The sequence below is a fragment of the Brassica rapa genome, chromosome A03, assembly GCF_000309985.2.
Source record: "Brassica rapa cultivar Chiifu-401-42 chromosome A03, CAAS_Brap_v3.01, whole genome shotgun sequence".
Classification (NCBI taxonomy): Eukaryota; Viridiplantae; Streptophyta; class Magnoliopsida; order Brassicales; family Brassicaceae; genus Brassica; species Brassica rapa.
In genome coordinates, this window is record NC_024797.2 from 11,841,167 (window position 1) to 11,868,995 (window position 27,829).

Sequence of the window (27,829 nt, forward strand, 5' to 3'; positions counted from 1 at the left end):
TCAACTGGACTCTCTAACCAATCCATCTGAGGCTGCTTTTCTAGCTGAGAAACATTGTACTGAGAAGCTTCATCATCTTAGGCGAGTGGAAGAGGCATATTTCCATCAGAAGTCAAGAATTCAGTGGCTAAAAGAAGGAGACCAGAACACAAGCTTTTATCACAAAATTGCAATGGCCAGGAACTACTTCAATACAATCCATGAACTTACCGACATCAATGGAACCACTGCTATTACTCCAGAGGCTGTGGGTCTCCTGGCTGTTCATCATTTTGCTAATGTGTTGGGTCCTTCCTTGACAATTGCTGCTCCCTCTCTTCAGCAACGTGTTAATCAGGCCACAATCTTCTCTTGCTCACCTGCGCAAGCAGAAGCAATGGTCAGAATACCAACAGTGGATGAGATTATGAGAACAATGTTTAAACTGAACCCAAACAAAAGCCCAGGACCTGATGGTCTCACTTCTCGGTTCTATAGTTGTTCTTGGCGCTTCTTGGGAGAAGAGGTTACAGTGGCAATAAGCAATTTCTTTATCACAGGGAATTTGCCTACCGCAACTAACTCAACTATCTTGACTCTAATCCCAAAATTCCCTGGTGCTTCTTCCATAAAAGACTATCGACCTATCTCATGTTGCAACACTCTCTACAAGGTAATTTCAAAACTCCTAGTTGCGAAGTTAAAACCTCTCCTTCCTCAGGTCATTCTGCCTAATCAATCAGCTTTCATTAAGGGAAGACTACTTCTAGAAAATTGCCTTCTAGCTTCTGAGATAGTAAGTGGGGATCACAAGAATAAGGGACCAAAGAGACTGACCTTAAAAGTGGATATTGCTAAAGCCTTCGACTCTGTCAAATGGGATTTCATCATAGCTTCTCTCACTTCTCTGAATCTGCCATCGGTGTATATCCAATGGATCAGAGAATGTATCTCAACAACGGCTTACTCTGTTGGAATTAACGGGTCACTCCATGGCTACTTCCGTGGTACTCGAGGGCTGCGTCAGGGAGATCCTCTAAGCCCCTATCTGTTTGGCATAGCAATGAATGTCCTATCACATAAGCTTAATTCAGCAGCAGAGGATGGAATAATTGGGTATCACCCTAGGTGTAAAGAATCAAAGCTTACCCACCTTTGCTTCGCAGATGACCTCTTGATCTTCTCAGATGGATCCCCTTCCTCATTGCAAGGCATCATCTCGGTTCTTTCAGACTTTCAGGCACTTTCAGGTTTAGCAATCAGTCCTCAGAAATCCTGTCTCTTCTCTGCTGGTATTTCAAATGTCGAGATTGAAGCTCTGGTTACTTCATCTGGAATCCCTCAAGGCTTCCTCCCTATGCGATATCTTGGTCTCCCCCTGAACACAAAGAAGCTTTCTCTCATTAATTGTGAACCTCTGCTGCAAAAAATCAAGTCGAAACTGAGCTCTTGGACAACAAAATACCTTTCTTTTGCAGGCAGACTTCAACTCTTAACCTCAGTGATCTCAGGAATTATCAATTTCTGGTGTGCTGCCTTCATACTTCCCGTGGAATGCATTAACCAGATCAACTCGATGTGTGCAGCTTTTTTGTGGAAAGGCAATCTTGATGGAAAATATACAGCTCGCGTGGCCTGGGATACAGTTACATCACCTAAGGCAGAGGGAGGCTTAGGCATTCGAAGTATTGCATCCTGGAACCGTACTTGCACTCTAAAGCTCCTCTGGATGCTCTTCTTTAGAACAGAGTCTATCTGGGTAGCATGGATCCACCAGAATGTTATTAAAGATAAATGTTTCTGGTCAATGAAAGAGAATCAATCACAGACTTGGCTATTCAAACAGATACTGAGATTGCGACAAACTGCAACTAATTGGATGAGAATATTACCAGGAAATGGGAATTCAATCTTCTTCTGGACAACACCTTGGTCTCCATTCGGCCAGTTAATCAACTTTGTTGGTCATAACGGACCGAGACAGTATGGTATTCCCCTCTCTTCAACTTTAGCCTCGCTGTGGACTGGAGAATCTTGGGATATTGGTCCAGCAAGATCTCAGGAAATGGAGCAGGTTCAAGTTTTTCTTTCAACTATCTCTCTCTCAGATCGCATGGACAATCCGGAATGGGGCAACCTGCAAACTGCAGCTGCAATAAACAACAAGTTTGTGTCAGCTAGAGTTTACAACTATCTAAGGGAATCGAAGCCTCTGGTTCCTTGGAACTCAGTGGTCTGGCTAAAGAAAGGAATTCCAAAGTTTAAAACTCTTACTTGGATGTTTGTGCTGGATAGATGCCCTACACGCAACAGACTACTAGCTTGGGGATTGCAGACAGACCCCCTCTGTCTCTTGTGCAATCTACATCCAGAGAGCAGGAACCATATTTTCTTCTGTTGTTCTTTTTCCGCAGGAATTTGGAGAAACCTTGCGTCGAAGCTTCGATTTTCCATTACATCTGACGAATGGGATGATACTTTGCAAGCACTGATCCGGTATACTGGCGACAACCGACTGCGCTATCTCACACTTCTAGCTTGGCAAGCCTTGATTCATGAATTATGGCGCGAACGCAACAACAGACTTCATCGATCTTGTTACAAGTCTCAGGAAGCTATCCTCTCAACCATCTCCTCCTTAATCAAAAATCGTCTCTCATCTTTGCGTGAATCTGATCCAGTAGAATCAAGTGCGTGCATGCAACTCTGGTTTTCCCTTGTGTGAGACCATCCAATTACCCTCTCTACGGAAGACGACGATCTGTTCGTAAACTTAAACAAATTGGGCTTTCTCTAGGACAAAAGGAATTAAGTGGGCCACGCTTTACTATCTAGCCAACGTCAAAATGGGCTGCAGATGGAAATCACTATCTTTATCCACTAAAGCAAAATGTAATATTCACATTTTATGTATGCTTTTGCCACTTTTATAATATATGCACCAAATTTTAGCAAAAAAAAAAAAAAACTTTCTAAGAAGAATGATGGTGGATAAGTGATATTTTTATAACCAAAAAGGACGAAGACTTATTGCAAAAGAAATGTGAGCGATAACTTAAGACGAGTTACGATTGTTGAAGAAGACGTGTCGACAATAAATTATGTTTCTTTGTCCTTTTTCGTGAAAACTATTTACGTGTCCTTTTTCTTAGCACACACCATTAGCAAAACCATATGGTCCATATCAACACTAATAATCTGTTTTCGTATGATTGTATTTGTATCACAACTCGGGCCGAGAACCTGGGGCCCTTGACTATGAGGGTTTTCTTGGGTTTCCTTTATGGGCGGATGTGTAAACAATGGCCCAGGGTTATGACTTAGTTTGTGTGTGAAGTTTTTATAGAAGTCTTTTGCTTCCGGGGTTGGATCCTCATTCGCTGTTGTTATCTACGCATTAAGTTTAAGTTATGATAACCGATAATTTCTTTCTCATTTGTATCACCGTGTGACTACATATTCAGTCAGTGAAGTTGTTCTCGCAAGCCCAAAATCACCAATCTTGAGCTCGTGTTTCGAGTTAAGCAGCACGTTGCTTGGCCTTAGATCACGATGTAATATGTTGGCTGAGTGCACGTACTTGAGTCCTCTTAAGAGCTGGTATACAATGAACTGTAAAAAGGAAGTTAAGTAAATAATGAATAAAGATCATACCAGAGAGTTCTGATAAGATCAGATTAGACTTACACGGGCATTGATCATGGCTTAAGGTTTGGTTAGAACGTAGGATTCGCTGAAGATCAGTGTCCATTAACTCATAGACAATGTAGACATCGTTGAGAGATATCTCGTTGCGGAGGTCTTACAATATCTTTGATGGCTATGACCTGAAGAATCAAACCAAGGCCTGAAGATGAGAAGATTAAATAACGAAACAGAGGAAACAGAGTATATCCTCTGTTTATCTCGTTCTTGAAGATCAATAGACTACCAAAAATATAGATAAAGAAAATAAATATGAGAAATGATGAATAAGGTTTTTTACATTCTCATGATCCATATGCCTGAGAAGCTTGATTTCATGTAGAGTTTCTCTTAGCATGAATAATGTTATCAAAAGCATTACCGATCTTTTTAATGGCCACCTTCTCTCCATTCACTGAGTTCACCGCAGCACTGAGACTCAAGAATAAAGAACCAATGAGCATTCAAAAAGAAGAAGGCTTTGGTGAGAAGAAGAGAGCTTACCAGACGATACCACAAGCGCCTCTACCAATGGGACATACTTTCTTGAAACTTCAAAGAGCTGTCCATAAACGTTGTACTGAATATAACGGCCTCCGTGTGTAGGTACAACTTTGATGCAATGGTCGGTAGAATAGAACTAGAGCTTGATTCTCCTCCAGACATGATGCAATGAATCAGACCAAGAACCAGAGAGAGAGAGACGAAGAAGGCGGCTTTGTTGAAGTTCTCTAAATCCATGTGAAGAGAAAGAAGCTTTTTTTATCAACTGTAAAAGATCTCTCTCTCTCAAGTGACTCGTGAGTGAGTGAGTCTAAAGAGCATGAAAAATTACGTACTTGTATGGGTCACAAGAAGTAGTGTCACTCTGTTTTGCTCAATACTGCAAATTTCATGTGTTACTACTAATTGCACCAATCTATCAATCATTTCTGATTTTTTTTTGGTAAAATAATCATTTCTGATTTGATTTGATCCTTTGATTTAAATTGGTTTATAGAAAGATTAGATATTTTGGAAAAAAGAGCTTAGATCTTTATGACCAACAATGTTGGTATCTAATAGTAGAGCAAAGAATTAATTCCATTGTGTTTCATGCTTAAACAACATTTGGTCCAAACTACATTTGATAAGAGTTTTTTTTTCAAGTTGGTTAACTGAGAAATGTTAAATAGACAGTTATACGACTGACAGTTCTACATACACTATAAATATTGACTTCTAATTACATCACGCTAAGAGGTCATCTGAAGGTATTATATCATATATATTGTTTTTTTTTTTTTGAAAAAGGGCATATATCATATATATTGTTCTCACAAAGAGATTCCAAAACTCACAATATAATCGACATTTAAATTTATCTCCAACATATATATATATATATCAATGTTTATAATTTGGATGGTGCTGCAGCCAGTCCTTGATGAGTGAACGAAGAGTGTAGTTTGGGGTAAGATCGCGATGAGCGAGCCTTGCTCCTGTGTTTGGCGACGTATTATTCCCTATATTTAGCCAGTATCTGATATTCTTGGCCTCGTACGTGAAACCATCAGCAGCCACATGAGGATCTCTCATTATGTCCTAAACCAATATCAATTTATGATGAGCCAAACCATTGCATAGTATTTCAAGATGCAGAGGTGGTTTTGAATCCCTAACCTTTGAAATGGGACAAAGATAATCTTCGGGAGCACAGTCTGCTTCGCTCCCATTGCTTACAGAATGATCTTTATCTGGATCGTTTCCTTTGTTTGGGTTCTGAGTTGAAGTATGGAGTTCTGTGAACGAATCCGATGGATTTCCAAGGTCGAAACTTCCTTCTCTATTAAACCGAAAAACAAAACAGAACAAAAGTGTGACAATTAATACCTTTAAAGAGTAGTATAGACACACAAACACACACACACAAACAAAAAAAAACAAGTGTAATCCTCAAACTTACCTTGTCTTGATTAGTTTCCCTTTGCAGATGAACCAAATTTTACAGCGAGTAGGTGCATGTTGACTCACGTACTCTGCTTTTCTAGATGTGATAGACATTCCCCTGCATTATTAAAGAGATGTTATTATTTTCTGTATTAATTTTTTTTCAAAATCTCAAGAACATATACATACAAAAATCGAATTTTATTTACCTGGAATAATGAGGATCAGCTGCTGCTCCCATAACGAGCTTCTTGATATTGTTTTGATTGATGAGTTTCACAATCTCTTCACCAACACCATATCCTGATACCAGTGATATACCCACATCTTTTTCATTAACCTGCACCAATATATTACATAATTCCATCAATCTTTTCAAAAATCAATAATTTTTCCTTTAAGCTCCATTCAGTCGTAGTTTTTGATTTTTCCAACATTTTCCATTGCTAAAACAGTTGTACCTGCAAAGAGAATTTAACTTACCCCTTCGTTTGTGCAGATATCACGGTACTTGTAAAGGCTATCATATGAAGTTTTCAGCTCTGAATCTTGGATTGCGTTGATCTCACTTTCATCAAGCCCACATGCTACAAAATAATACAGGAAGAAAGTCAGATTCCAATTTTAACACCCGCAAACAAAAAAGAGCACACAGACAAAAGTGCCATATCAATCGCTAATTAAGGGGTTTTATAAATAAATAAATAATTAAACATGATGTGTGACTTAACTACAAATGGGGTATACTAGCCGAATAAGCCCAAAACATGATTTGTTTCGGTAGTATGCCGAGAGTTCTGCTAAATTTTGGTCATAAATTGTAAAGTTAGGATGTTGATTGTCTCATGATTAATTAAATGTAACTAGGATTTCATGTTTTTCTATCTATACACAGATGGATATTTGGGATATGTTTCCTTAATATGTTCCCAAATATGTTCATATACTCAGATGAATATTATATACACAGAGAAAGAATAGTATCATCGTGAGAATGTCATCTAATAGTTAAAAACACAATCAATTCGTCAAAGTATTATGTATTGGTCCATGAACCTTTTATGGCTTTTGAACCAACCAAACCAAAAGAAAAAGCAAAATAGAACGTAGAGAATGTATATAAAATATATACTTACAAGAAGGGTTCAGCGAAAATGGAATATGAACTTGAAGAAGGCAGAGCTTCTTAACACGAAGAGTCTTCAATGTCCATAACAAATTTAGTTTACTTTCTCGAAAATCTTGATTTACCGCAACATAAGTGACGTTGCTATACAAAGTTTCTCCCATGGATTCTTACTTGTTTATTTTTCTCTTTTTTTTTTGTGTGCTAATTTTCTCTTTCCATTGTGCATGAGATGAGCAATATATATAGCGAGCGAGAGAGACACGCACACACACATCAAGGTCCATTGCAACTTAAACTGCAAGGAGCTTATTTCGGACCATTTACGTGTGGATTTCTCAGGTCAAGTGCTGTGGGTCAGCTTATTTTATTGAAAACAATCGATCAGTTGAACTTTCTACACTTGTTTATTAAGTTTCCGGGAATATTAGTCGAAATCACTTGGACCTTAAGTTGTGAGAATAGTGTCGAACCAAAATAAAAGGTGTCGGGGTTTATCTTGGTGATCATCAAAATTTTGTTTTGTTGACTTGACTATCTATGTTAACTCCATTATCATTTTCTGTAATTTATATATAATTTAAATCCAAGAATGTTCTGGAGTGGAACATCTCTTGACTAAATAAACTGAAAATGTAATTTTTTTTTGTTTTTGAAAAACCTGAAAATGTAAATTTATTACTAGCAAAAAAAAAAGAGGAAGTCAATTTATTTATTTTCAACCGAAAAACGTAGGGGTATTTACTAGTGATTAGCACTGTAAAATTATTTTTAAAGTTTTAACTTGTGAAAATATAGAAGAAATTGTATAGTTGCCTACTTTGTAATTAACGTTTTCTGTGATGAATTTCTTGTGGCTGTGTTGCATGAGGCTATTGCAAACGGTCAAATTTTAGCTCGTAATTTTGCATATCGAGTTTATAATACGTTTGTTTAGGGTCAAACGCGCACTGTAAATGCGTGAGTACCACCGCTCTCAAACCGTCACGTTAGTTTAGCGCGTGGGGACCATTAGAATATATAGTTAAAAATATAAAAAAGAGAAATAAGTCACTTTCTGACTGTAATACAAGTCACTTGTTAACTAGACACTTTCAACTAGAAAATGTCAGTTTTTTACCTCTTAGTTATTTTTCTATCAAATTTTCTTCTCTAGTCTCTCAATAACTTCCTCAAATTAAAAATAGTTAAAATGAGTGAAAATTAAAAACTATAGAATATCAATTTTTTTTTCAATCATCCATTTACCCAAATAAAATAATTTTTCATTTTTCTTCATCTTTCAGATCCATTCAAACTAAAACATATCTTCATTTTTCTATGGTGATTGTGGACGTTGGTGCGCGTTAATGGCTAATAAGATGATAGAAGCTACCACTTACGCTTTTACTGCGACTTCATATCACGTGTCACCTCTAATTTTTCAATATCAGCTATTGTTACGTAAAATCCGGTTTTGGTTTTTGCTCTAATTAACAAATGAACTGTTTTGCATATTAGATTGATTTTACTAATGCAAAATCGTTTAACCTTAAATCAAACTATTGTACTAAGAAGGTTTCCACAATACGAATTGTGCAACTTCTTAGACCAAATGTTAAAGCAACTTCTGAGACCTAGCTAGCCGTGGATAAAGAATAATGATGGCAATGTTTAGTTTAACATTTTTAAAACAGTAGATATAATTTATAATTCTAACTTCTGATACTAATATGTGATACGGTAACTATTACAAATTAATAAACATGACACATAAAATGCATGTTGTCATCGTTGTCTCATGATCTCAGCCTAAAAAAAAAGGTACATCCTTCTGGGTCGGAGAAGTGACAAAAAGTAAACCTTGCATGAACATCTTCAGCTTCTTCCTCCAGGTAGCATATTGATTAGAGCTTCCATGGTGATGTGAGTTAACACAAGAATGTTTAGCCTATTCACAAAACAAAGGAACAAATAAATAAGCATGTTATAAGCCATGAAGTGATAATTATACGATCATAAATAATAAAATTTACTTCATAGTCAACATCCGTTGTAGTCTAGCTGGTCAGGATACTCGGCTCTCACCCGAGAGACCCGGGTTCGAGTCCCGGCAACGGAGCAAACTTTTTAAATATTTTTTTTGTATTATATATATAGCAAACCGGATTGTGTTTCAGTAAACCAAGAAGGGAGAAGAAAAACCCTCAAGCCGGCGTTCTCTTCTCTCTTTCTTTTTTTTTCTTTTTGGTCATTTGAGATTAGAGGGAGATGCAGAGATTGAGATCTTCTCAGTTACTAAGAAGGCCTCTGTTGGAGAGCAGGAGGCTTGGAGGAGGGTATTGCACGAGCTCCTCCTCCGAAAAGATCGTAGCTTCGGTGCTTTTCGAGAGATTACGCGTTGTGATTCCCAAACCAGATCCTGCTGTCTACGCCTTTCAGGAGTTCAAGTAAATCCACACTCTCCTTTTATGTTCATCTCATTACAGCTCCATTTCGATATTTATGTGTTTCTTTTTGTTTTTATTAAATTTATTTCTGTCGCAGATTCAATTGGCAACAGCAGTTTCGCCGTAGATACCCAGATGAGTTCTTGGACATTGCTAAGAACAGGTTAAACTACATTCCTTCTTTTTACATGTGTCTGAATGCATACATCTCTAGTCAACGTTTTCATGTCATCTCTATTAGATTCTTTCATAAACTGTAGATAGGCGTTTTTATCTTGTAGCTTCTATTAGAACTGTTTCTGTTTATTACATAGTGAAGGGTTATGATCATCTCTGGTTCTGTTGAGAGTTGTTGCTCAAAGTGTAATGAAAAATTTCAATTCATCTTTGAATAACAGAGCCAAAGGTGAATATCAAATGGACTATGTACCTGCTCCCAGAATCACTGAGGCTGACAAGAATAACGATAGGAAGTAAGTTTCACCTTTAATTAAAGACATATGTACTTGTCTTCTCTTTCGCTTACTGGCTTGCAATTGTTACTAGGTCATTATACAGAGCTCTTGACAAAAAGTTGTATCTTCTCATCTTCGGAAAGCCATTTGGAGCTACTAGTGACAAACCTGTCTGGCATTTCCCTGAGAAAGTGTATGATTCTGAGCCAACTCTTCGCAAGGTGATGATGATGGATTATCTCCCTCTGTTATCAATCCATAACACCATCAGTTTCGTTCTTATGTGTAATTCGGTATTTGCAGTGTGCTGAATCTGCTTTGAAGTCAGTCTTGGGAGATCTGACTCACACATACTTTGTTGGAAATGCTCCAATGGCTCACATGGCTATTCAACCTACTGAAGAAACACCTGATTTGCCGTCTTACAAGGTAAACAACAAAGATCCTCTGAGATAAAGAAAGAAGCAATCGGTTACTTAATTTGACTGATTCTTTTGAATCATCTTCTTCTTCTTGTGTAGAGGTTCTTCTTCAAATGCAGTGTAGTAGCAGCGTCCAAGTACAACATACGTAACTGCGAGGATTTTGTGTGGGTTACCAAAGATGAGCTTTTGGAGTTCTTCCCTGAGCAAGCTGAGTTCTTCAACAAGATGATCATTAGCTGAGACTAGTCACTCACTCACCACCACCAAAATAAAACTCCTTTTTTATTTTCTCTTTTCCTTCTAGATAGTTCTCCTGAGGAAGATAGAAAAACTTTTTAAGACATTAATATGGTGAGTGAAGGTCTTTGTAATAATTAGACCAAACGATGTCTCTTGTTTTTGTAGTCACGCACATGTGGTGTGTGAGCCTGTGAGGTCACAAAGGGTTTTTTTTTTATGTTGACTTTTGGCAGTTGATTGGAACTCAGGAAGTACGTAGTTGAATGTAGTTGGCTTCTCAACATATTTATACTTAAAATTCATCTCGGATACACATCACACTAGGCAACCTCTCTCATGAATCTTGTCACGTTTATTGATTCGGCAAGTGTTCTTCTCAATTCCGTCAAGATTCCCAAACGGAACTACTATAGATGCGACACAATACATGCTTAACGTGAAAAAAATAAGTTCATAGGCTGGAGAAGAAAAGGAGCATTGTGGAGCTTATGCAAACCCTGAACACCAAATGCAGTTCCTCTCTCTATCTTTACATAATAATATATCGTGCGTACAATATATCGAATAGCATCCTACTAATCATTCATACTCGTCAATGTCTCAAATTCAATTTGATTGTAAAATAAGTTTAATCGATATAACCAACAAAAAAAAATCAATTGTAATCTGAATCACAAAATGAAATGGTTATAAACGCAACATTGTCTGTGACCGAATAAAACCGCATTTGGTTTCGGTTGAATATTAGTTCGTTTGATTGAACTTACTTGTTTTCCTTCAGACAGCATCTCTCTCATTTGCATGCAACGTTACCACTTACTAGTCAAAAGCCATGTAATTTTTTTTTCCTTCACATTTATAAAATATGGTTTATGGAGTATATAATCTAATGGCCCATAGTGAGTGATGATCTTTGTTTTGTAACCTCCTTAAAATAGCCACGATAAAAAAAAAAGAGACGAAAAAGTCTTGATGTAGTGTAAGCCACAAACTACTACTTAACCAACAAATATGGATTAGCAAGAGAAAAAAAATATAAGAGAGATCTGATCATTTCAAAATAACAAATCGGAACATCAAAAAACAGAAGAAGAGAGAATGGCATCAACGGAGCAAAAGGAGGTAGAAGAAAATGGGTCGATGATTTCAGGTTTGTTGGACAAAGCCAAAGGTTTCTTTGCAGAGAAGCTAGCGAATGTTCCGACGCCTGAAGCCGCCGTGGACAACGTCGATTTCAAAGGCGTGACACGTCAAGGTGTAGACTATCACGCCAAGGTCTCCGTCAAGAATCCTTACTCTCAGACGATCCCTATTTGCCAGATCTCTTACGTCCTCAAGAGCGCCACAAGGTATTCCTCTTCTGACCTTTTTCTCTCTCTTTTTTTTGTTACAATCATTTATGAACCGTTTGATATCATGATCTAGCGTAATACGTACCAATTCATATATATAATAGTTTAGTTATCCAAGTGCATGTGCATCTATTCATTGATGATATCAAACATATATGGATATTGAATTGAGTCCATAACGTTTATACCTTAGTATCTTACACATGTAAACATAATACTAATATACCGCATGTTCTCGAAAATATCGTCTCAAGTTTGTATATTACATAATAAATAGCTTAGATTGTAACATGAACATACCAGTAATTTGTTGTGGGACGTTACGCACGCGTCATGTGTAGGTTCATCATGCTAATTAATAATTTTTGTGGTTGGGTAGGACGATAGCGTCGGGTACAATACCGGACCCGGGTTCGTTGGTTGGGAACAAGACAACGGTTTTGGACGTACCGGTTAAGGTGGCCTATAGCATAGCGGTTAGTCTGATGAAGGACATTGGCTCGGACTGGGACATTGACTATCAACTTGACATTGGACTAACCTTCGATATTCCTGTTGTTGGTGACATTACCATTCCTGTCTCTACTCAGGGTGAGATCAAGCTCCCTTCCCTTCGCGACTTCTTTTAATTTAAACTATGGTCAGTCGTGATTATAATCTAATTTTCAATAAAATACGATCCACAACACATAGGCGATCATATCGGTGATTATCAGTTCTGCATTTCTTTTTAATTATTTTTGTTGATTTTGTTATTGGATTATTAAGGATATTTGTTGACTATGTATGTTTGCATGGTAATTAGTCCCATGCATAGAATAAAACTACAAATGCAGTTATACCTTAATACCTGACTTTGAAGATCGAGATCAGTTCGAATATCGACAATTGAAAAACAAAATTACTAAGGATTACTGTTAAATGTAAACTTTGGTTGATGGTCTATGATTATATTAAAGAAAAAGATACTAAACGTAATAATTCTGGTTATAGAGAAAATATACTGCTTGGGCAGATAAAACTAAACCATTTCTTGAGCTTCATTTAAAAAAATTCGAAGTTAGATTAATCGCTGATACTATTCCTTTTAGGAATTAATTGAGTTTGGACCTATATACCGTTTTTTTTTTGGGGTGCAAATACTTTTTTCTTTAAAGAAAAGAAGAGCAAATGACAAAGGAGAAACAGTGTATGAACCAAGTGGTGATAGCTTAAAGCATGTTTATTTAGCTTAAGTAGGTTGTTTAGGATATTTTGTAATTAAAAGAAGGGAAATTGCACCCTATATACATGAAAAAAAAACAAATACACTAACTAACCAAAATCCCCTCCAAAAAAACAAATACACTAACTAACCAAAATCCCCCCCTCTCTCCTACTTTCTCTTCCTATCTCTCTTTACTCTCTCTCCCAAAATCTAATTTTTCATTTCTTTTTTGTTATTTGGTAAATAAGCCCTTAAAAGAAAAGAAAAAAAGAAAAAAAAAGAAGGGGTGTTGCTTAATTAAGCATTAGAAGGATTGTTACTTCTTTTGCTTTTTTTTTTTTTTTTTTTTTCTATCTCTCTCTCTCTTTCTCTTTTTGTTCTCTCTGGCTCACTTAATTTTCTCTTCATTATGGTCTACTTGAGAGATCCTTAAAAGGTTTTAGCAATAATCATGTTTTTAATGACAATTTTTTGGGGTTTGGTTGTACCCACATCAGTTTTGGTTTTGATTTTCATGAGAACTAAATTATCATCACTTAATCAGTCTAGACTTGGGTTTCGGTCTAAGTGATTTACATGGTGGATCGTAACAGATGATCGATTCACCCCTGACATTAGTCGGAATGTATCGAAATGCCGGCTTATCAAACATTTTGGTCATTGGTAGTTAAGTTGAAGTGAGGGCTGATCATACCAAACCATATTAGTTATTCATTTGTAGGCCTGGGCATTTTACCCGGATCCTAAGACCTGACCTGAAACCGATCCGAAAAAACCCGGTTCGGGTAGGAACCGACCCGATCAAATTACCCTATCGGGTCTTGTTGCAGAGGACCCGCATGACTTGGACCCGACCCGACCCGACCCAAATCCGAAACCCGATGGGTACCCGAATTAATAATGTAAATTAAATAAAATACATCAAGGGAGAATCGAAGACGGGTTATTTGTCTAGAGAACATGGGAGTCAACCACTAGGAGACAACAAATTGTTGTTGTATTTCACATAGTTTAGTATATATACACATTTTAATATAATAAAAACACACATTTTGAATAAAATTATGAATATTTTCGGATATATAAATATTTTCAGATAATTTTTTTGTATTTTTAGGTTTTTTTAGATCGAACCCGACCCGAAACCGAACCGAATCCGAACCGATAAATTCTAATTACCCGAATGGATCTAACTATCTAAGACCCGACCGACCTAGACCCGGCACGACCCGAACAGATCCGGAACCGAAAATTTGAAATTACCCTATCGGATCCTAAACTCGTAGACCCGAAAGATCCGGACCTGAAAGGATCCGATCCAAATCCGATCCGACGACCTGAAATGCCCATGCTTATTCATTTGTACAAATACGGGCTTTAAAAATAAAAGTCAAGACCATAACTATAAGCCCAATCCAAGATACGTAGCATCAGCCCTAATACACACACTCTATATAAACTCATTTAAAGATTCATTAACTTCCACAGCTCTTAGGGTGGTTTATCGCTCTTCTTCCCCGCCGTTTCTGTTTAGTTTTTGTTAATTATTTGAATTAGATCTCTTCTCTCTTTACTTTGGCTATGGTATGAATTATCTATCTGTGTCTAGGGATGCAATGAAGAGTTAATATCGGAAAGGTTTAAATAGATCGTGTGGGGCGAGTCTCGTTCGCGCGAGATGAAATCCGATTTATATTATGGTTCGTATTCGCTGAGCATTTCGAATTTTTAGTTATTATAACGAGGGACCTATGGGTGAAACGCTTTAAATCAATGCGTATTCAAGCCAAGTTTACCTTCGTATATTCATTATCGGAGATTTGCCGGAATCTGTGATTTCAATTCCTGATTTTAATTATGTTTCCGATTAAATTTTTGGATAATGTTTTTCTACTGATTGAGTGAAAAGCGAAGGACCCAGCAGGGAAGCGAGTATACTCATGAAATGAGGCTTCTCTAACAATTTTATTTAACCTTCGTATATTTAGTCTCCAAGTGATAATTGATGATCTGTTATCGGATTGTCGCGAGTTCTTGGTGTATATATGAATTTTTGAGTTTTTTTGTTAATTAGAGAAAAAGCAGGGATTGTGTGTATCGGCTTAGTGCTAACAATGCGCTTTGTACGAAAGATTTCCCAATGCAAAATCAATTAGGGGCAGATGGGCAGTTGTGATTCATTTTCTCCATTGAATAGCTCAACAATCATCTTCCCTACATTTTGTTCTCTTGATACCTTTTTTTTTCATTATGTTGGTCACAAGTCTTGCCTACATATATGTGTTGTTTCACTAAATTGGTCACGCTATCTGTACCTCAACAATGGACTACTGTTAACATATCTGTAGATTTCAACAGAAACTTGGCCTACCTGGTAGAAAGTTGAGAACATGTAAAGGAGAAGCAATTAATGTTAGCCCAAAATCCACCAATACTGAACAAAGAAGTACGGACATTTGCAATGGAGTATAAATATAGTTAATATGTATATTTGTGTAAAGAGGGATGAGCTGCAAGAATCCAATTTGAATTGACGAAACATATTGATTATAAAAAAGTTGATTATACAAATCGATGGTGTAAGGTGAACCAATCTATGACCCACTAGGCTTCGGGGCTAAAGCTGTACCAAGTGTCCATGAATCCGGATGTGTATAAATAAAAGGAAGACACTTTCGTACGAGATGACCAACATTAAAATCTTGTCTAAATATCGAGGAAAAACAAACAACTCCAAACTTAGCCTTGTCTATCTAGGGCTCGGATTTGATTCCATTTATCGATAAACATGAATCCCTAACCATAAACGGACCGGCATATGATTTTCAATTATCAGATATAATGTCGACCGGTCTTTATCTTTTTGCTAAATTGTAAATATCATATAAATGAAAAAAAGGTTTTACAAAAGCAAGACCTTAAGTTTTGATACATCTTGGCAAAAATAAAGGAAAAAACAAGATGAATCAAAAACATCCTAAGGAAAGGATAGCAAAAGCTTTAAACTAACCACATCACCATTAGAGAAGTGAACTGCTTTGTGGATCTCCTAGAGGAGATGATATTTCTTATATCCCTGTCAATAGCCCTAAAAACAGAGGAAGGAGGCAGATAGGCATTGTTATGGACTAGGTTGTTCCTCTGTTTCCATATCTGAAAGATGACGGCTTGAACAGCTAGCTTCTTTATCGTTGAAGATAGATTACAAGTCTGATTAATCGTCGTCATCCATAGATAAAGGCGCTTTATCAATTATCCTTTAAAGAGAATTTTTCTGTGACGAGGACCTATATCTATCCTCGCGTCGCGACTTGTCGTCTTCGTCTCAAATCTCAATCCTCTTCGAAGCACACAACATCATATTCCTCCTCGCATCCCTCTCCTTCGCTCCGAGATATTCTGACTTCTGAAAACATCGCCGCCGTCTCCAATTCGATGGCGTTCCTTGTCCGATCGCCGGATATACCCACACGAATCTTCTCCGATTCGAATTCGAGTGCAAGTCACGCGTTTACGAGGAGGAGAGGTACGGTTTCCGCGAGAGTTTCGTCTAGTTTCATGATTCAGAAATCCAGATTATACGCCAAATTCTCAGCTCCGGCGAAAGAAGACTGCAAGATTAGCAGACATGATGAGGAGAATAAAGAGAGCTACTACGTGAATAAGGGTCACGCCGTTCAGTGCCTCAGAGAGGAGCTTCCTTCCTTGTTCCTCAAAGACCCCAACTTCCACATTTACAGGTTCACTTTCTTTCTTCCTTTCAGACAAACTACTTTGAACCCTAACTGAACTCTTCTTGATTGGTCTGACTGCTTCACGGTCGTGTTTTATATCCTAATTGGTCTCTTAATTAGCTTTATACTTAATCAGTCCACTGCTGGTATGTTCTTGATAAGAGGTCTGTCAATAGTTCTTGATCAATCTGTCTGCTTCATGGTCGTGTCTGTATCCTAGTTGTTCTCCTCTTTAGGGTACTCATTGGTCTGTCCTTAGTTCTTGATTCTAGCTCTATTCTTGTCACAGGGATGATATTGTGTTTCGAGATCCTATGAACACCTTCATGGGGATTGATAACTACAAATCCATGTTCTGGTGGTTACGTTTCCTTGGAAGGATCTTCTTCAAAGCACTCTGCGTCGACATTGTTAGTATTTGGCAACCCACAGATAACACTCTCATGATTCGATGGACTGTTCACGGGGTTCCTCGTGGTCCCTGGGAGACTCGTGGTCGTTTTGATGGCACTTCCGAGTATAAGTTCGATAAGAATGGCAAGATTTATGTTCACAAAGTCGATAACATCGCTATTAACTCCCCTCCAAAGTTTCAGATGCTCAGTGTTCAAGACCTTGTTGAAGCCATTACCTGCCCTTCCACACCCAAGCCGACCTATTTTGAGTTTAAAGACTCGTCATCATCATCTTCGGAAACATACTAGTGTGCATAGTCTTTTTGTGTGGTTATAGATATAAGAGTAATGAGAAGCTATGGGACTATAGTTTGGTGTGTAATATATAGATGAAAGTGAAATAAAACTAATAAAAGCGTTTTTGTGTATAACCAAGACAAGCTTGTGTACTTGCATGTTCGATAAGTAATTTGTAGGTTGGGTTATGACAACCAATACACTTGAATCGTTGAATTGCCGTAGGACGTGTAAATTGGCAGGGTCCATTTGGTTAGCTAATCTACACGTGTGGATCTCAGGATTAACTAGATCCTCATCCGGTTTAAATTGTGGTTAATTAAAATTTTAAAAATCGTGCATGGAATCTCACCGTAAATATTTAATGTGCTATATGATGTCAACTACCACATTAAAAACATATACCAGACATGTGAACATTTCTGTTACATATCTACAACAATAGTACTATATTTATAGAATTACTCAATTACAGATCGATTTTTTTAATGTATAGTAGACAAAAATATTAATTTAATTTACTATTAGTTCATTAATCTGAAAATTTTATTTTAAACAAAAACATAGTGCGTCTGTCCCGAAGTCGTTTTCTAATATTCGTTTGTACTCACTCAGAAAGGAAAAATGCCATTTGGAATCACTTCTACTTCACTCACCTTATGTCTTCTTCTTCTCTCTCTTTCTTTCTCAAGTTAGCTTAGCAGTCTCTCACCAGAAAGTCTAACCTCACATCACAAATCCGAACAAACATTGATACAGTGATAGGGAAGAGAAGAGAGAGATAGAGAGAAAAAAGAAGCTAAAATGAAAGAAGAAGCTTTGGTGACGGATGATCCAGCAATGACCTTTGAAGAGGTTTCTATGGAACGCAGCAAGAGCTTCGTTAAGGCGTTGCAGGTTACTTGTTATATATTTACTCACATTGATATGGTTTTGAGCGAGATCCATGATCTGTCCTAGTTGTATATGCTATAGACTTTAGGGTCCATGGTAAAAAGTAACTTAGTGTTATTGTCTGTAAGACTGTAATTATGTGGATTAAGTGTGTAAATTATAAATGGGACCGAGATCAGATGATTGTCGGTTGGTGTTATAACACTTCTTTAAGATTGTATCTGTGTCATTTTGGGATCAAAACAATGGTTGACTAATAATAATTTTAACTTTTGATCTACCATTGATTGGTTCATGTTAACTTGTCACACTTTAATTTTTATGTAACAGGAGCTCAAGAACTTGAGGCCTCAACTATACTCGGCTGCTGATTACTGTGAAAAGTCTTATCTTCATAGCGAACAAAAGCAAATGTATGTTAAACTCTCCTTTATAGTTTATACAACTAGTAACAACTTTGAATGATGGTTGTTCTCATGTATCTGCTCTGTTTCTGTTAAGGGTACTGGACAATTTAAAGGACTACACTGTAAAGGCTCTGGTTAATGCTGTTGATCACCTTGGAACTGTTGCTTCCAAGCTTACTGATCTCTTTGATCACCAAAGTTCAGACATGTCAACTATGCAGTTGAGAGCTTCTTGTGTTAGCCAGGTAACAAGACTTGTCATAACACACTTCTCTACTGATCTTAGGCAATCTCTCTCTCTCTTAAAGGTTTGTGTTCATTTTGTCAGCAACTGCTTACAAGCCGGACATATATAGACAAAGAAGGTCTTAGACAGCAACAGCTATTAGCAGTTATCCCAATGCATCACAAGCACTACACTCTACCCAGTAAGAGTTTTCTAAGATTTCTTTTGATTGGGGTTACTATTGAAATCTGATTCCTTCTTTTTTTTGGCTCTTGTTAGATTCTGTTAACAAGCGGGTACATTTTAGTCCTCTCAGACGCACAGACACAAGACAGAATCATTATCAAGTAGATATATCCCGTCTTCAACCTTCAGGTGCAATGTCCTCCTCATCTTGGAGCTTGATTGATATACTAGTTGTAGTTATAAATTGTAACTGCTTAAGTAATGGTTTGGTTTTGACTCACTTAGATGCCCCTTCATCGAAATCACTCTCCTGGCATTTAGGATCAGAGACAAAGTCTACCCTAAAAGGAACAACTAGTGTTGCATCAAGGTGAGCCCACGAAAAGCAGTCTTAGTACTTGTTGTTACACACGTTCTTGGTCACTAAACAACTAAAGGTCACATACCTGTTGTGGCAGCTCCAAAGATTTTGTAAAGACATCTGGAGTGTTCCATCTTTCAGGTACGAGAAACATAGCATTTATTCTGAGCTAATAGATTTGGACCATTTTGATGATACATTGAGACTCTTGCAGGTGATGAAGAAAACATAATAAACAAGAAGCCTTTTGTCGGAGTTTCTCAGGTCTCAGGCGTTCCTGCAACATCCACCATCGCAAGGCAGACATACGGCGTTGCCCATAAGGTAAAATCGTAGAGACTACACATTGAATATTTGGTATGGATTAGATTAGTAATATGGGTCAAATGAGTATAAGCTGATTGTCCTGATGAGACGAAGTTTGTTGTTGGTTCCTCTCAGGCTGTGGAAGTTCCCAAACTTACGACGGCACAAAAGTCACATGACAACCCACGACAAGAGATCATTCAAGCCCCTGTACGGACCAAAAGTGTTATGTCTGCGTTCTTCGTTAAACCGAAAACTCCAAAGCTCAAAGCCGGTTACGTCTCGTGAAACACCAAACTGAGAAGGAAAGTTCCAATATCATCCTACCCTTCTTTTATTTTTACAACACTTTGGTCTCTTTTCATGTAATTGATCATCAGTGTACGAAGTCAAATAAGACATGATTATGGTCCGTGAATAACAAAACTGTGTAGATTCAAGAATAAATGTGTTTTAAAGCAAGGGTTTGAAGTGCAAAGCCACTAGAATGATTTCTATTAAGTTATTAATTAACTTTGTATCGAACACACTGGCACATGTATACGTTTTTTTTTTGTAGTAAATATGAAATAATCGTTTTTTCTTTCTTAAATGATAAATTTTTAATAATTTAAAGCAACTTTTTATGAATCTCATTGATGAAATCAATATTTTCAATAAAAGGTGATTTGATAAGGTTTTTATAAATACTTTATCCAGTAATAAGGGAAGATTTCACAAAATCCTAACCCAATATTAGTAATTAGTAATCTAAATGGGCCACTAAGAAACGGACGGAGAGCAACTCCGTTTTCTTTAATTAGCCTTTCATCTAATTCATTGGTAACCGACCTGTAAGCATAGCCATTCAACGTTCTGTTTCCAACTTGGACCAGCTAAGCTAGAGCTCTCTCGAAATTTTTGAAATTAAAAAAAAAAAAAACCATTTCTAGGGTTTGTTCCTCGAAAATCAAATATCCGAATTCGACCCCTTTTTCCAGATTCATCTGCTGGGTATTCGCCGGAGAGAGAGGGTGGTTTGGAAAAAGGAAAGATGAGAGGTTCGGATCTATTTGACCCTAAGACGTCCACGGACATGGATTCCATTTTGTCTCCCCGCGACTCCTCACCCGGCGCTGATTTCGGCTTCGCTTTCAACGACAGCAACTTCTCCGACCGTTTGCTCCGAATCGAGATCCTGGGTGGGCCCTCGTCCGGTTCCAGGCCCGACGGCGATGGTTGCTGCACGAGTATTGCCGATTGGGCTCGTCATCGCAAGAGGACAAGAGATGATAAAAATAATAAGGGTACCTAAAAGTTTTCACCTTTATGAAAGAAATGAATAATTTGGAAATCAATTAATAATATGTTTTGTTACGGTTGGTTTCAGACATTGTGGCGTGTCCTGAAGAGCAGATTATAACCGACAACAACCGACCTGATATGGATGATTGTCCTGGTGGTGACGAAGAAGGAGAGGCAATGGTGGAAGAGGCTCTATCAGGTGATGATGATGATGAATCTAGTGAACCAAACTGGGGAATGGACCATTCCGCTGTTGTTAATAATGTTAAGGAACTTCATATTAGTTCTCCTATCTTGGCTGCTAAAAGCCCCTTTTTCTACAAGGTAGCTTTAATCCTTTCTGTATCCTTCTTGTTTGCTCATACATAGGATAACATTGTCTTTTGCTTCTTTTCGTAGCTGTTCTCCAATGGCATGAGGGAATCAGAACAAAGACATGTTACCCTTAGAATTAGTGCACAAGGTACCGCACTTTCATCTCAAGCTTTTCCTTTGTTTTTGATTCTTTGTTGCTTTGGTAGTTACTGATTTTGGTTTTCACATGTGTTATTTTTGTATTCATGAATTGTGTTTATGGCAGAGGAAGGTGCTTTGATGGAGCTTTTAAACTTTATGTATAGCAGCTCTCTAACTGTCACAACAGCACCTGATTTATTAGATGTGCTTATGGCTGCTGACAAGTTTGAGGTTGCATCCTGCATGAGGTATTGCAGCAGACTTCTCCGCAACATGCCTATGACCCCTGATTCCGCTTTGCTCTATCTCGACCTTCCCTCCACTGTTTTAATGGCTGAAGCGGTCCAACCTCTAACTGATGCAGCCAAGCAGTTCCTTGCCTCGCGTTACAAGGATATTACCAAGTGAGCACGGACTCCAAATGCATGTAATCGAATGTTGTAACTATTAGATGAGATATTCATGTGTTATTATCCTTGTACAGGTATCAAGAGGAGGTTATGGCCTTGCCGTTGGCTGGAATCGAGGCGATACTATCGAGCGACGATCTCCAAATTGCTTCTGAGGACGCTGTTTATGATTTTGTGTTGAAATGGGCAAGGGGGCAGTACAGTTCACTGGAAGACCGTAGAGAGATTCTTGGTTCACGCCTTGCGCTCTGTATCCGCTTCCCATACATGACGTGCCGGAAACTCAAAAAGGTACTAACGTGCAGTGACTTTGAGCATGAAGTAGCATCAAAGCAGGTTCTAGAAGCACTCTTCTTCAAAGCAGAAGCCCCGCACAGGCAACGCATTCTATCCGCTGATGGATCAGACTCCACGAACCGCCGTTTCATAGAGAGGGCTTACAAATACAGACCTGTAAAAGTCGTGGAGTTTGAGCTTCCACGTCCGCAGTGTGTAGTGTACCTGGACTTGAAGCGGGAGGAATGCGCAGGACTGTTCCCTTCGGGGAGAGTCTATTCTCAGGCTTTTCATTTAGGAGGTCAGGGCTTCTTCCTCTCGGCGCACTGCAACATGGACCAGCAAAGCTCGTTCCACTGCTTTGGTCTTTTCCTTGGGATGCAAGAGAAAGGAGCTGTGAGTTTCGGTGTGGACTACGAGTTCGCAGCTAGACAGAAACCTTCGCAGGATTACTCGAGCAAATACAAAGGGAACTACACGTTCACTGGTGGGAAAGCGGTTGGTTATAGAAACCTTTTTGCGATTCCTTGGACTTCGTTTATCGCAGAGGACAGTCAGTACTTAATCAATGGCGTTCTGCATCTCCGAGCTGAGCTCACCATCAACAGAACTTAACTGATCAGTTTCCCTCTCTTCTTTCTCCATATATAAGTTACATTATCTCTTGATGTAGCAGCTCTACTAACCATGAGTGTGTTGTGTAATTTGTCTAGGGAGAAGTAAAAAGTAAGGTTTTAAAAGAGTACGCACGCTGTAAATTTGAATGGAATTTAACTTTTTCTATCTACACGTATCACTATTTTCAACCTACTAGTCCTAGATTTTGAGCCTTTAGTTAACTGAAAATATAAATTGTCCCGCAGTATCTGAGATTAGGACAAAACATTTGGGTTCAAGGCTTACCCAAACGGCGTAGTTAAGATGAACATAAAAGGATTTAGCGTATTCGAGTCCTCGTCATGATCGGATCCACCCAATGCGTAAGTATTAGGAGGTGTTATTGGTTTATATATTTTGATTGATTTAGAAATACATATAGTATTTATAAATCTGAGTAAAATATGCAAATCTGAAAGTTTTACTTCGGATTTGAGTCTTTGTATTTTTAAGTAAAAAATCCAAATAAATCCATTCAAATCCAACATAAACAAAGGAAACAAGTTTTACTAATTTCCAGAAAACTTGGTAGGTAGTATAGAAGAGAGAGATATATGATTTGATGTTGTGGCAGTTGTTAATATAGAGGGTTTTTTTCGTATTAACCTGACTTACGGAAGGATCAAGACTAATCCCCATGAAGATGTTAATATAGAGATGTTTTTGTTGTGTGTTTTTCTTTATACATGGCTTCCTCTATTGCATTTAGACATGATGTAATTTGATGAGAGAGAGAGAGATTTCAGATCGGTGTTTTTATTCTGCGTAAGCTTTTTTTATTTCTTTTTGGAAGGTTTCATGTACAATATATTGAACTTTTTTGAATCTATGTGGAGTGTAGAGGGGCAGATGCCCACCATGATCTTTTAAAATTAGTGTATTTTAGCACAAAAGTAATGCCCCTGTTTATTTGCATTGCATTGTTAAGGTCCTGGTTGCAGCTTTTATAGTAAACCCACTTATTGTAAGCCAAGCCTTCTTGTAAAATTTAGCTTTAAATTGTCCATCAAGATAATCAGTAGTTGCTACAGCTTAGAAAACAAGATAAACATCATATGACAAGTTGATTTTGGAAATTGAATTCTCAATTTTTTTTTTTAATTGAATGTTAAATTTATTCTCAATTTCATGTAGCATATTCATACAGATATGGTTGAGAAGTGGAGACATGGCAGCAGAGGTCACTGGAACCTTTGTGATGTAAGTCTTAATGCAGAAGCAGTTTTGTCACATGCTTCTCTCTATACACTACTATATAATGCAGAAGCAAAACTCACAAACAAAAGCTACAAGAGAAAGAAAAGGAACACATAACACGCTTTGCAGTTTTGTCAAGTCAACCTGTAAGGAAATGAGAATCATCAACTACTTTGAAGCGAGCAATGTAATGGTCTTCTTGTGATCCACTTCCTCAAACTTTATAAATCATTTAAATTTAAACCTTTTTTCCTAGTTAATTGTGTACGTTTAGACTGTTTAGTGATTCTAATTAACTCAGATATGCCGACAAAAGAAAACTAACTCAGATATAATAATTATTATTATCAAATTTGATCGAACTTAATGTATAACAGGTGAATCTGAAAAGAACAGAAACTGAAGGGTAAAATGTTGGAAGAAGAGAAAAAGAGGGACCAAATTGTAAAACATCGGCGCGCGAGAGTTTCGGCTTCAAACGAATTCTCATCCTCCCATCTCACGACAACACAGAACACAAAGTCTCTCTATCTCTCTCTCTTTCTTCCAGAAAAACTCGAAATCTCTTAGAAACCAAGTTTGGATCTCTGCAATCACCATCATCATCACCTCTCTCTTTCTCCATTTCAAGATTATATCAAACATTTCACCGTCTCTGTTATTTAGGTTTGAGGAGATCGTTGAAGAGAGGTGAATCAATAAAATAAAAATAAAAATGGCAGATAAACCGGTTCTTCAAAAACCACCAGGTTACAGAGATTCAAACATGGCCACTCCTTCTCCTCCTCCCCCTCTCAGACCACAGCAACAACCACCACCCATGCGAAAAACCGCCGGAATGCCTTCTTCTTTCCGACCAAAGCGAAAACGCGGAAGCTGTTGTCGTACCTGCTGCTGTTGCGTCTGCATTACTCTCGTCCTCATCATCTTCCTCCTCTTAGTCGCAACCGCCGTTTTCTACCTCTGGTTCGATCCCAAGCTCCCCATTTTCAGCCTCGCCTCTTTCCGCCTCGACGGATTCAAACTCTCCGACGATCCCGACGGCGCGTCTCTCTCCGCAACCGCCGTGGCCCGCGTGGAGATGAGGAATCCCAACACCAAACTCGTTTTCTACTACGGAAACACCGCCGTGGAGATGAGCGTTGGCAACGGAAACGACGAGACGGGGATGGGAGAGACCACGATCAACGGGTTCCGACAAGGTCCGAAGAACTCGACGAGCGTGAAAGTGGAGACGTCGGTGAAGAACCAGCTCCTGGACAGAGGATTGGCTAAGAGACTCTCGGCCAAGTTTCAGAGCAAAGATTTGGTTATGAATGTTGTGGCCAAGACGAAAGTTGGATTAGGTGTCGGCGGGATTAAGATCGGAATGCTCGCCGTTAATTTGAGATGCGGCGGCGTTAGCTTGAACAAGCTTGATACTGATTCACCTAAATGCATCCTCAATACACTCAAATGGTAAGATTAACAACAATCAAGATTGTTTTTTTTTAATGTTTAGTTAAATCCAAAGTTTGAAACTTTATGTGTTTTATATTGCAGGGTGAATATACAGTAATGAGGAAGTGAGAATTTGAAAATGGTGGTGATCTAACATTGTATGAATATATGTAACTATATTGTAGATAAATATATATATATTTTTGGTCAACAGATAAATATATATATACCTTTACTATATTCTTTTTTGATCAAATTACTATATTCTATTTTCGTGTTTTATATATTTAATGTTTGGGTATTTGACTACATTGAGATGGAGGAGCATATAGAGAGTGATGTGTTATATTTTCGTGTGATAGATTTTTTGTTGGTGTAATATTTTGTTGTGAGCTTGGGAGGAAAACATATGCAATGTGATGAGTATTTTTTTAAATGATAACAACTTGGTTACAAAGCATAGTAAGGGTATATAGATAGCAAGCTTGTTCTCCAATCATCCATCTTGGTATGTATAACTCAGCCTTTGTGGCGTATGAATGGTTAAATTCAAAAACACTAGTCATTCTCATTTGTTCACTATAGTCTAGAAGTTCATCTTCATATTTAACTTTTTTTCGTCAATTACGTTATCATATAATATATATTTCTATTATATATGATTATCAACTGTATAATATATGCAATATTGATAAGTAACTTCACACACAACAATTCTATGATATAGTTCTCTTCATAACATTCGGATCGAATACCAAATTTACATGTACGAATCTTTGATAGATAGGCTTTCTCCATAGCACATAGCTACGCAACAAACATTTATACCTGCAACGCTCATGAACTTCTAATAAGCTTTGTATTATATAACATGAAAGAAATTATATTGTAAAAATCAAATTTTAGATCAAGTGTAAAATCTATTAAATTTTGATCCACTAGACCGTCATCTACTCTATTAAACACTTTAAAAAACTACTATACAAGCGTCTATTATAGACCAAGTCTAGATTATTAATATCTCATATTAAATTAATATACTAATATAAAATTTAAACATATTGTGAACCAAAATCTATACTATACTAAAAGGGGGATATAAGCCATGGAGAGGGTGTCCACATAGGATAGAAAAATCAACCAATCAGAGAACCCGAAATTGCCATGTCATCTCATTTTTTTTCGTAAAAAATAAAAAAACAATGCGAAGGTGAGGATCGAACCCGGGTTAGTATGATATATATATAGGACAGTTACCACTAAGCCATTGAAACTTTCTTGGACACATATACAAGAACCACTAAGTATATAATCACAAACTCTTATGTACATTTACAATAATATGAATTCAACTTTCAAGACTCCGATACTTTATTTTGTAAAAAAAAATAAGTAAGTGACTAAGCTAATATATTCTTAGAAAGTGTGAGAACGTTGACAAGTATGAAAAAGCATAGATTTTTGTTTTCGTGACAAAGTTAAGAATTTTGTAAAAGTAAGTTTAACATATAAATTTTCGTGACAAATATGAAAAACCATAGATTTTTGTAAAATTTTGACAAAATAACTCATAACATACTTCTCTAATGTTTTAATAAAATATTATTTAAGGGTGCAATAATTAAATATATTAATTCAATAAATTTTGTAATTTATAGACAAAACAATAACACAACAAATTTTGAAACATTTGTTTAACCTATCGATTTTTTTTCATGAGAATCCAACTAAACAAGATAAAAAAATAATTAGATTTACAAATATTTAATTACCATTTTATTCAATTTTGATTAATTTCAAATTATCATAATGTATCTTTTTGAAGTTACAAATATGAAAAAGCATAGATTTTTGTACAATTTGACAAAACAACTCAAAACATATTTTTCTAATGTCTTAATAAAATATTATTTAAGGATGCAATAATTAAATATATTAATTCAATAAATTTTATAATTTATAGACAAAACAATACCACAACAAATTTTGAAACATTTGTTTAACCAATCGATTTTTTTTTCATGAGAATCCAACTAAACAATTAGATTTACAAATATTTAATTACCATTTTCTTCAATTTTGATTCATTTTAAATTGTAATAATGTATCTTTTTGAAGTTACAAAATAATAATGTTCTTTTTTATTACACTAGAATTATATATAGATTATATATACACAAAATAAATATATTATAACAACATAAATTTACTTTCCCCGATTCATATGAAAACTTTTTAAGTTATCCACCAAAGCAAATTAATTAAATCAATGAAATTGTTAAAATACAGCAAATTAATATATTATTTTATTTTAAATTAAATTATTTAAAAAGTGTATTTTTGTTAAAACAAAATAATAAATAAGTAAAACTGATTTGATGGTAATTTTTATGATATATATATATATATATATATATATCAATTCTGTGAAAGAAACAGAAGCTTAATATGGAAAAAAATCTTAAATACAAAAACCT

At 36.8% G+C, this 27,829-nt stretch overlaps 7 protein-coding genes and 3 non-coding genes across 12 annotated transcripts; 9 read left to right on the forward strand and 1 right to left on the reverse strand.

Annotated features, from left to right (window-relative positions):
* The first annotated feature begins 1,242 nt into the window (after positions 1–1,242).
* On the forward strand, positions 1,243–10,558 carry LOC103858204 (39S ribosomal protein L46, mitochondrial). The gene is made up of 7 exons (XM_009135515.3): positions 1,243–1,287; positions 8,923–9,147; positions 9,245–9,310; positions 9,546–9,620; positions 9,694–9,823; positions 9,906–10,031; positions 10,124–10,558. Exons 2-7 carry the CDS (start codon positions 8,969–8,971, stop codon positions 10,265–10,267), a joined length of 720 nt encoding a protein of 239 aa, XP_009133763.1. The 5' UTR covers positions 1,243–1,287; positions 8,923–8,968; the 3' UTR covers positions 10,268–10,558.
* LOC103858202 (U-box domain-containing protein 54) lies at positions 1,529–7,318 on the reverse strand. The gene is made up of 7 exons (XM_009135513.3): positions 6,729–7,318; positions 6,076–6,179; positions 5,802–5,932; positions 5,609–5,710; positions 5,326–5,488; positions 3,667–5,247; positions 1,529–3,591 (listed from the first exon to the last, which is right to left on the reverse strand). Exons 1-6 carry the CDS (start codon positions 6,880–6,882, stop codon positions 5,050–5,052), a joined length of 852 nt encoding a protein of 283 aa, XP_009133761.1. The 5' UTR covers positions 6,883–7,318; the 3' UTR covers positions 1,529–3,591; positions 3,667–5,049.
* On the forward strand, positions 8,747–8,819 carry TRNAE-CUC. The gene has a single exon. It is a non-coding gene; the product is annotated as a tRNA-Glu (tRNA).
* Positions 10,559–10,815: 257 nt separating the features above from the next.
* Positions 10,816–15,054, forward strand: LOC103858205 (desiccation-related protein At2g46140). The gene is made up of 2 exons (XM_009135516.3): positions 10,816–11,616; positions 11,999–15,054. Exons 1-2 carry the CDS (start codon positions 11,366–11,368, stop codon positions 12,246–12,248), a joined length of 501 nt encoding a protein of 166 aa, XP_009133764.2. The 5' UTR covers positions 10,816–11,365; the 3' UTR covers positions 12,249–15,054.
* Positions 14,733–14,873, forward strand: LOC117133268. Its single transcript, XR_004457089.1, has one exon. It is a non-coding gene; the product is annotated as a small nucleolar RNA snoR145 (small nucleolar RNA).
* Positions 14,905–15,048, forward strand: LOC117133256. The gene has a single exon (XR_004457078.1). It is a non-coding gene; the product is annotated as a small nucleolar RNA snoR135 (small nucleolar RNA).
* A 699-nt stretch (positions 15,055–15,753) lies between the features above and the next one.
* On the forward strand, positions 15,754–17,422 carry LOC103858206. The gene is made up of 2 exons (XM_009135517.3): positions 15,754–16,566; positions 16,850–17,422. Exons 1-2 carry the CDS (start codon positions 16,262–16,264, stop codon positions 17,262–17,264), a joined length of 720 nt encoding a protein of 239 aa, XP_009133765.1. The 5' UTR covers positions 15,754–16,261; the 3' UTR covers positions 17,265–17,422.
* A 205-nt stretch (positions 17,423–17,627) lies between these two features.
* On the forward strand, positions 17,628–20,215 carry LOC103858207 (protein ABIL1). 3 transcript variants are annotated; one of them, XM_033287826.1, is made up of 9 exons: positions 17,648–18,149; positions 18,477–18,559; positions 18,648–18,798; positions 18,882–18,981; positions 19,059–19,154; positions 19,287–19,335; positions 19,424–19,467; positions 19,541–19,650; positions 19,768–20,215. In XM_033287826.1, the coding sequence occupies exons 1-9, from the start codon at positions 18,057–18,059 to the stop codon at positions 19,918–19,920; spliced, it is 879 nt and encodes a 292-aa protein (XP_033143717.1). In that variant the 5' UTR covers positions 17,648–18,056; the 3' UTR covers positions 19,921–20,215. The 3 variants fall into 3 exon arrangements, with proteins under 3 accessions (XP_009133766.1, XP_033143717.1, XP_009133767.1); XM_009135519.3 differs by having other exon boundaries at positions 17,669–18,149; positions 19,251–19,335; XM_009135518.3 differs by having other exon boundaries at positions 17,628–18,149; positions 19,059–19,335.
* Positions 20,216–20,455: 240 nt separating this feature from the next.
* On the forward strand, positions 20,456–22,864 carry LOC103858208 (BTB/POZ domain-containing protein At2g46260). Its single transcript, XM_009135520.3, has 5 exons — positions 20,456–20,918; positions 21,002–21,240; positions 21,316–21,379; positions 21,497–21,776; positions 21,857–22,864. Exons 1-5 carry the CDS (start codon positions 20,666–20,668, stop codon positions 22,671–22,673), a joined length of 1,653 nt encoding a protein of 550 aa, XP_009133768.1. The 5' UTR covers positions 20,456–20,665; the 3' UTR covers positions 22,674–22,864.
* A 240-nt stretch (positions 22,865–23,104) lies between these two features.
* LOC103858209 (NDR1/HIN1-like protein 6) lies at positions 23,105–25,917 on the forward strand. Its single transcript, XM_033287828.1, has 2 exons — positions 23,105–25,370; positions 25,455–25,917. The coding sequence occupies exons 1-2, from the start codon at positions 24,628–24,630 to the stop codon at positions 25,468–25,470; spliced, it is 759 nt and encodes a 252-aa protein (XP_033143719.1). The 5' UTR covers positions 23,105–24,627; the 3' UTR covers positions 25,471–25,917.
* The last annotated feature ends 1,912 nt before the right edge of the window (positions 25,918–27,829 follow it).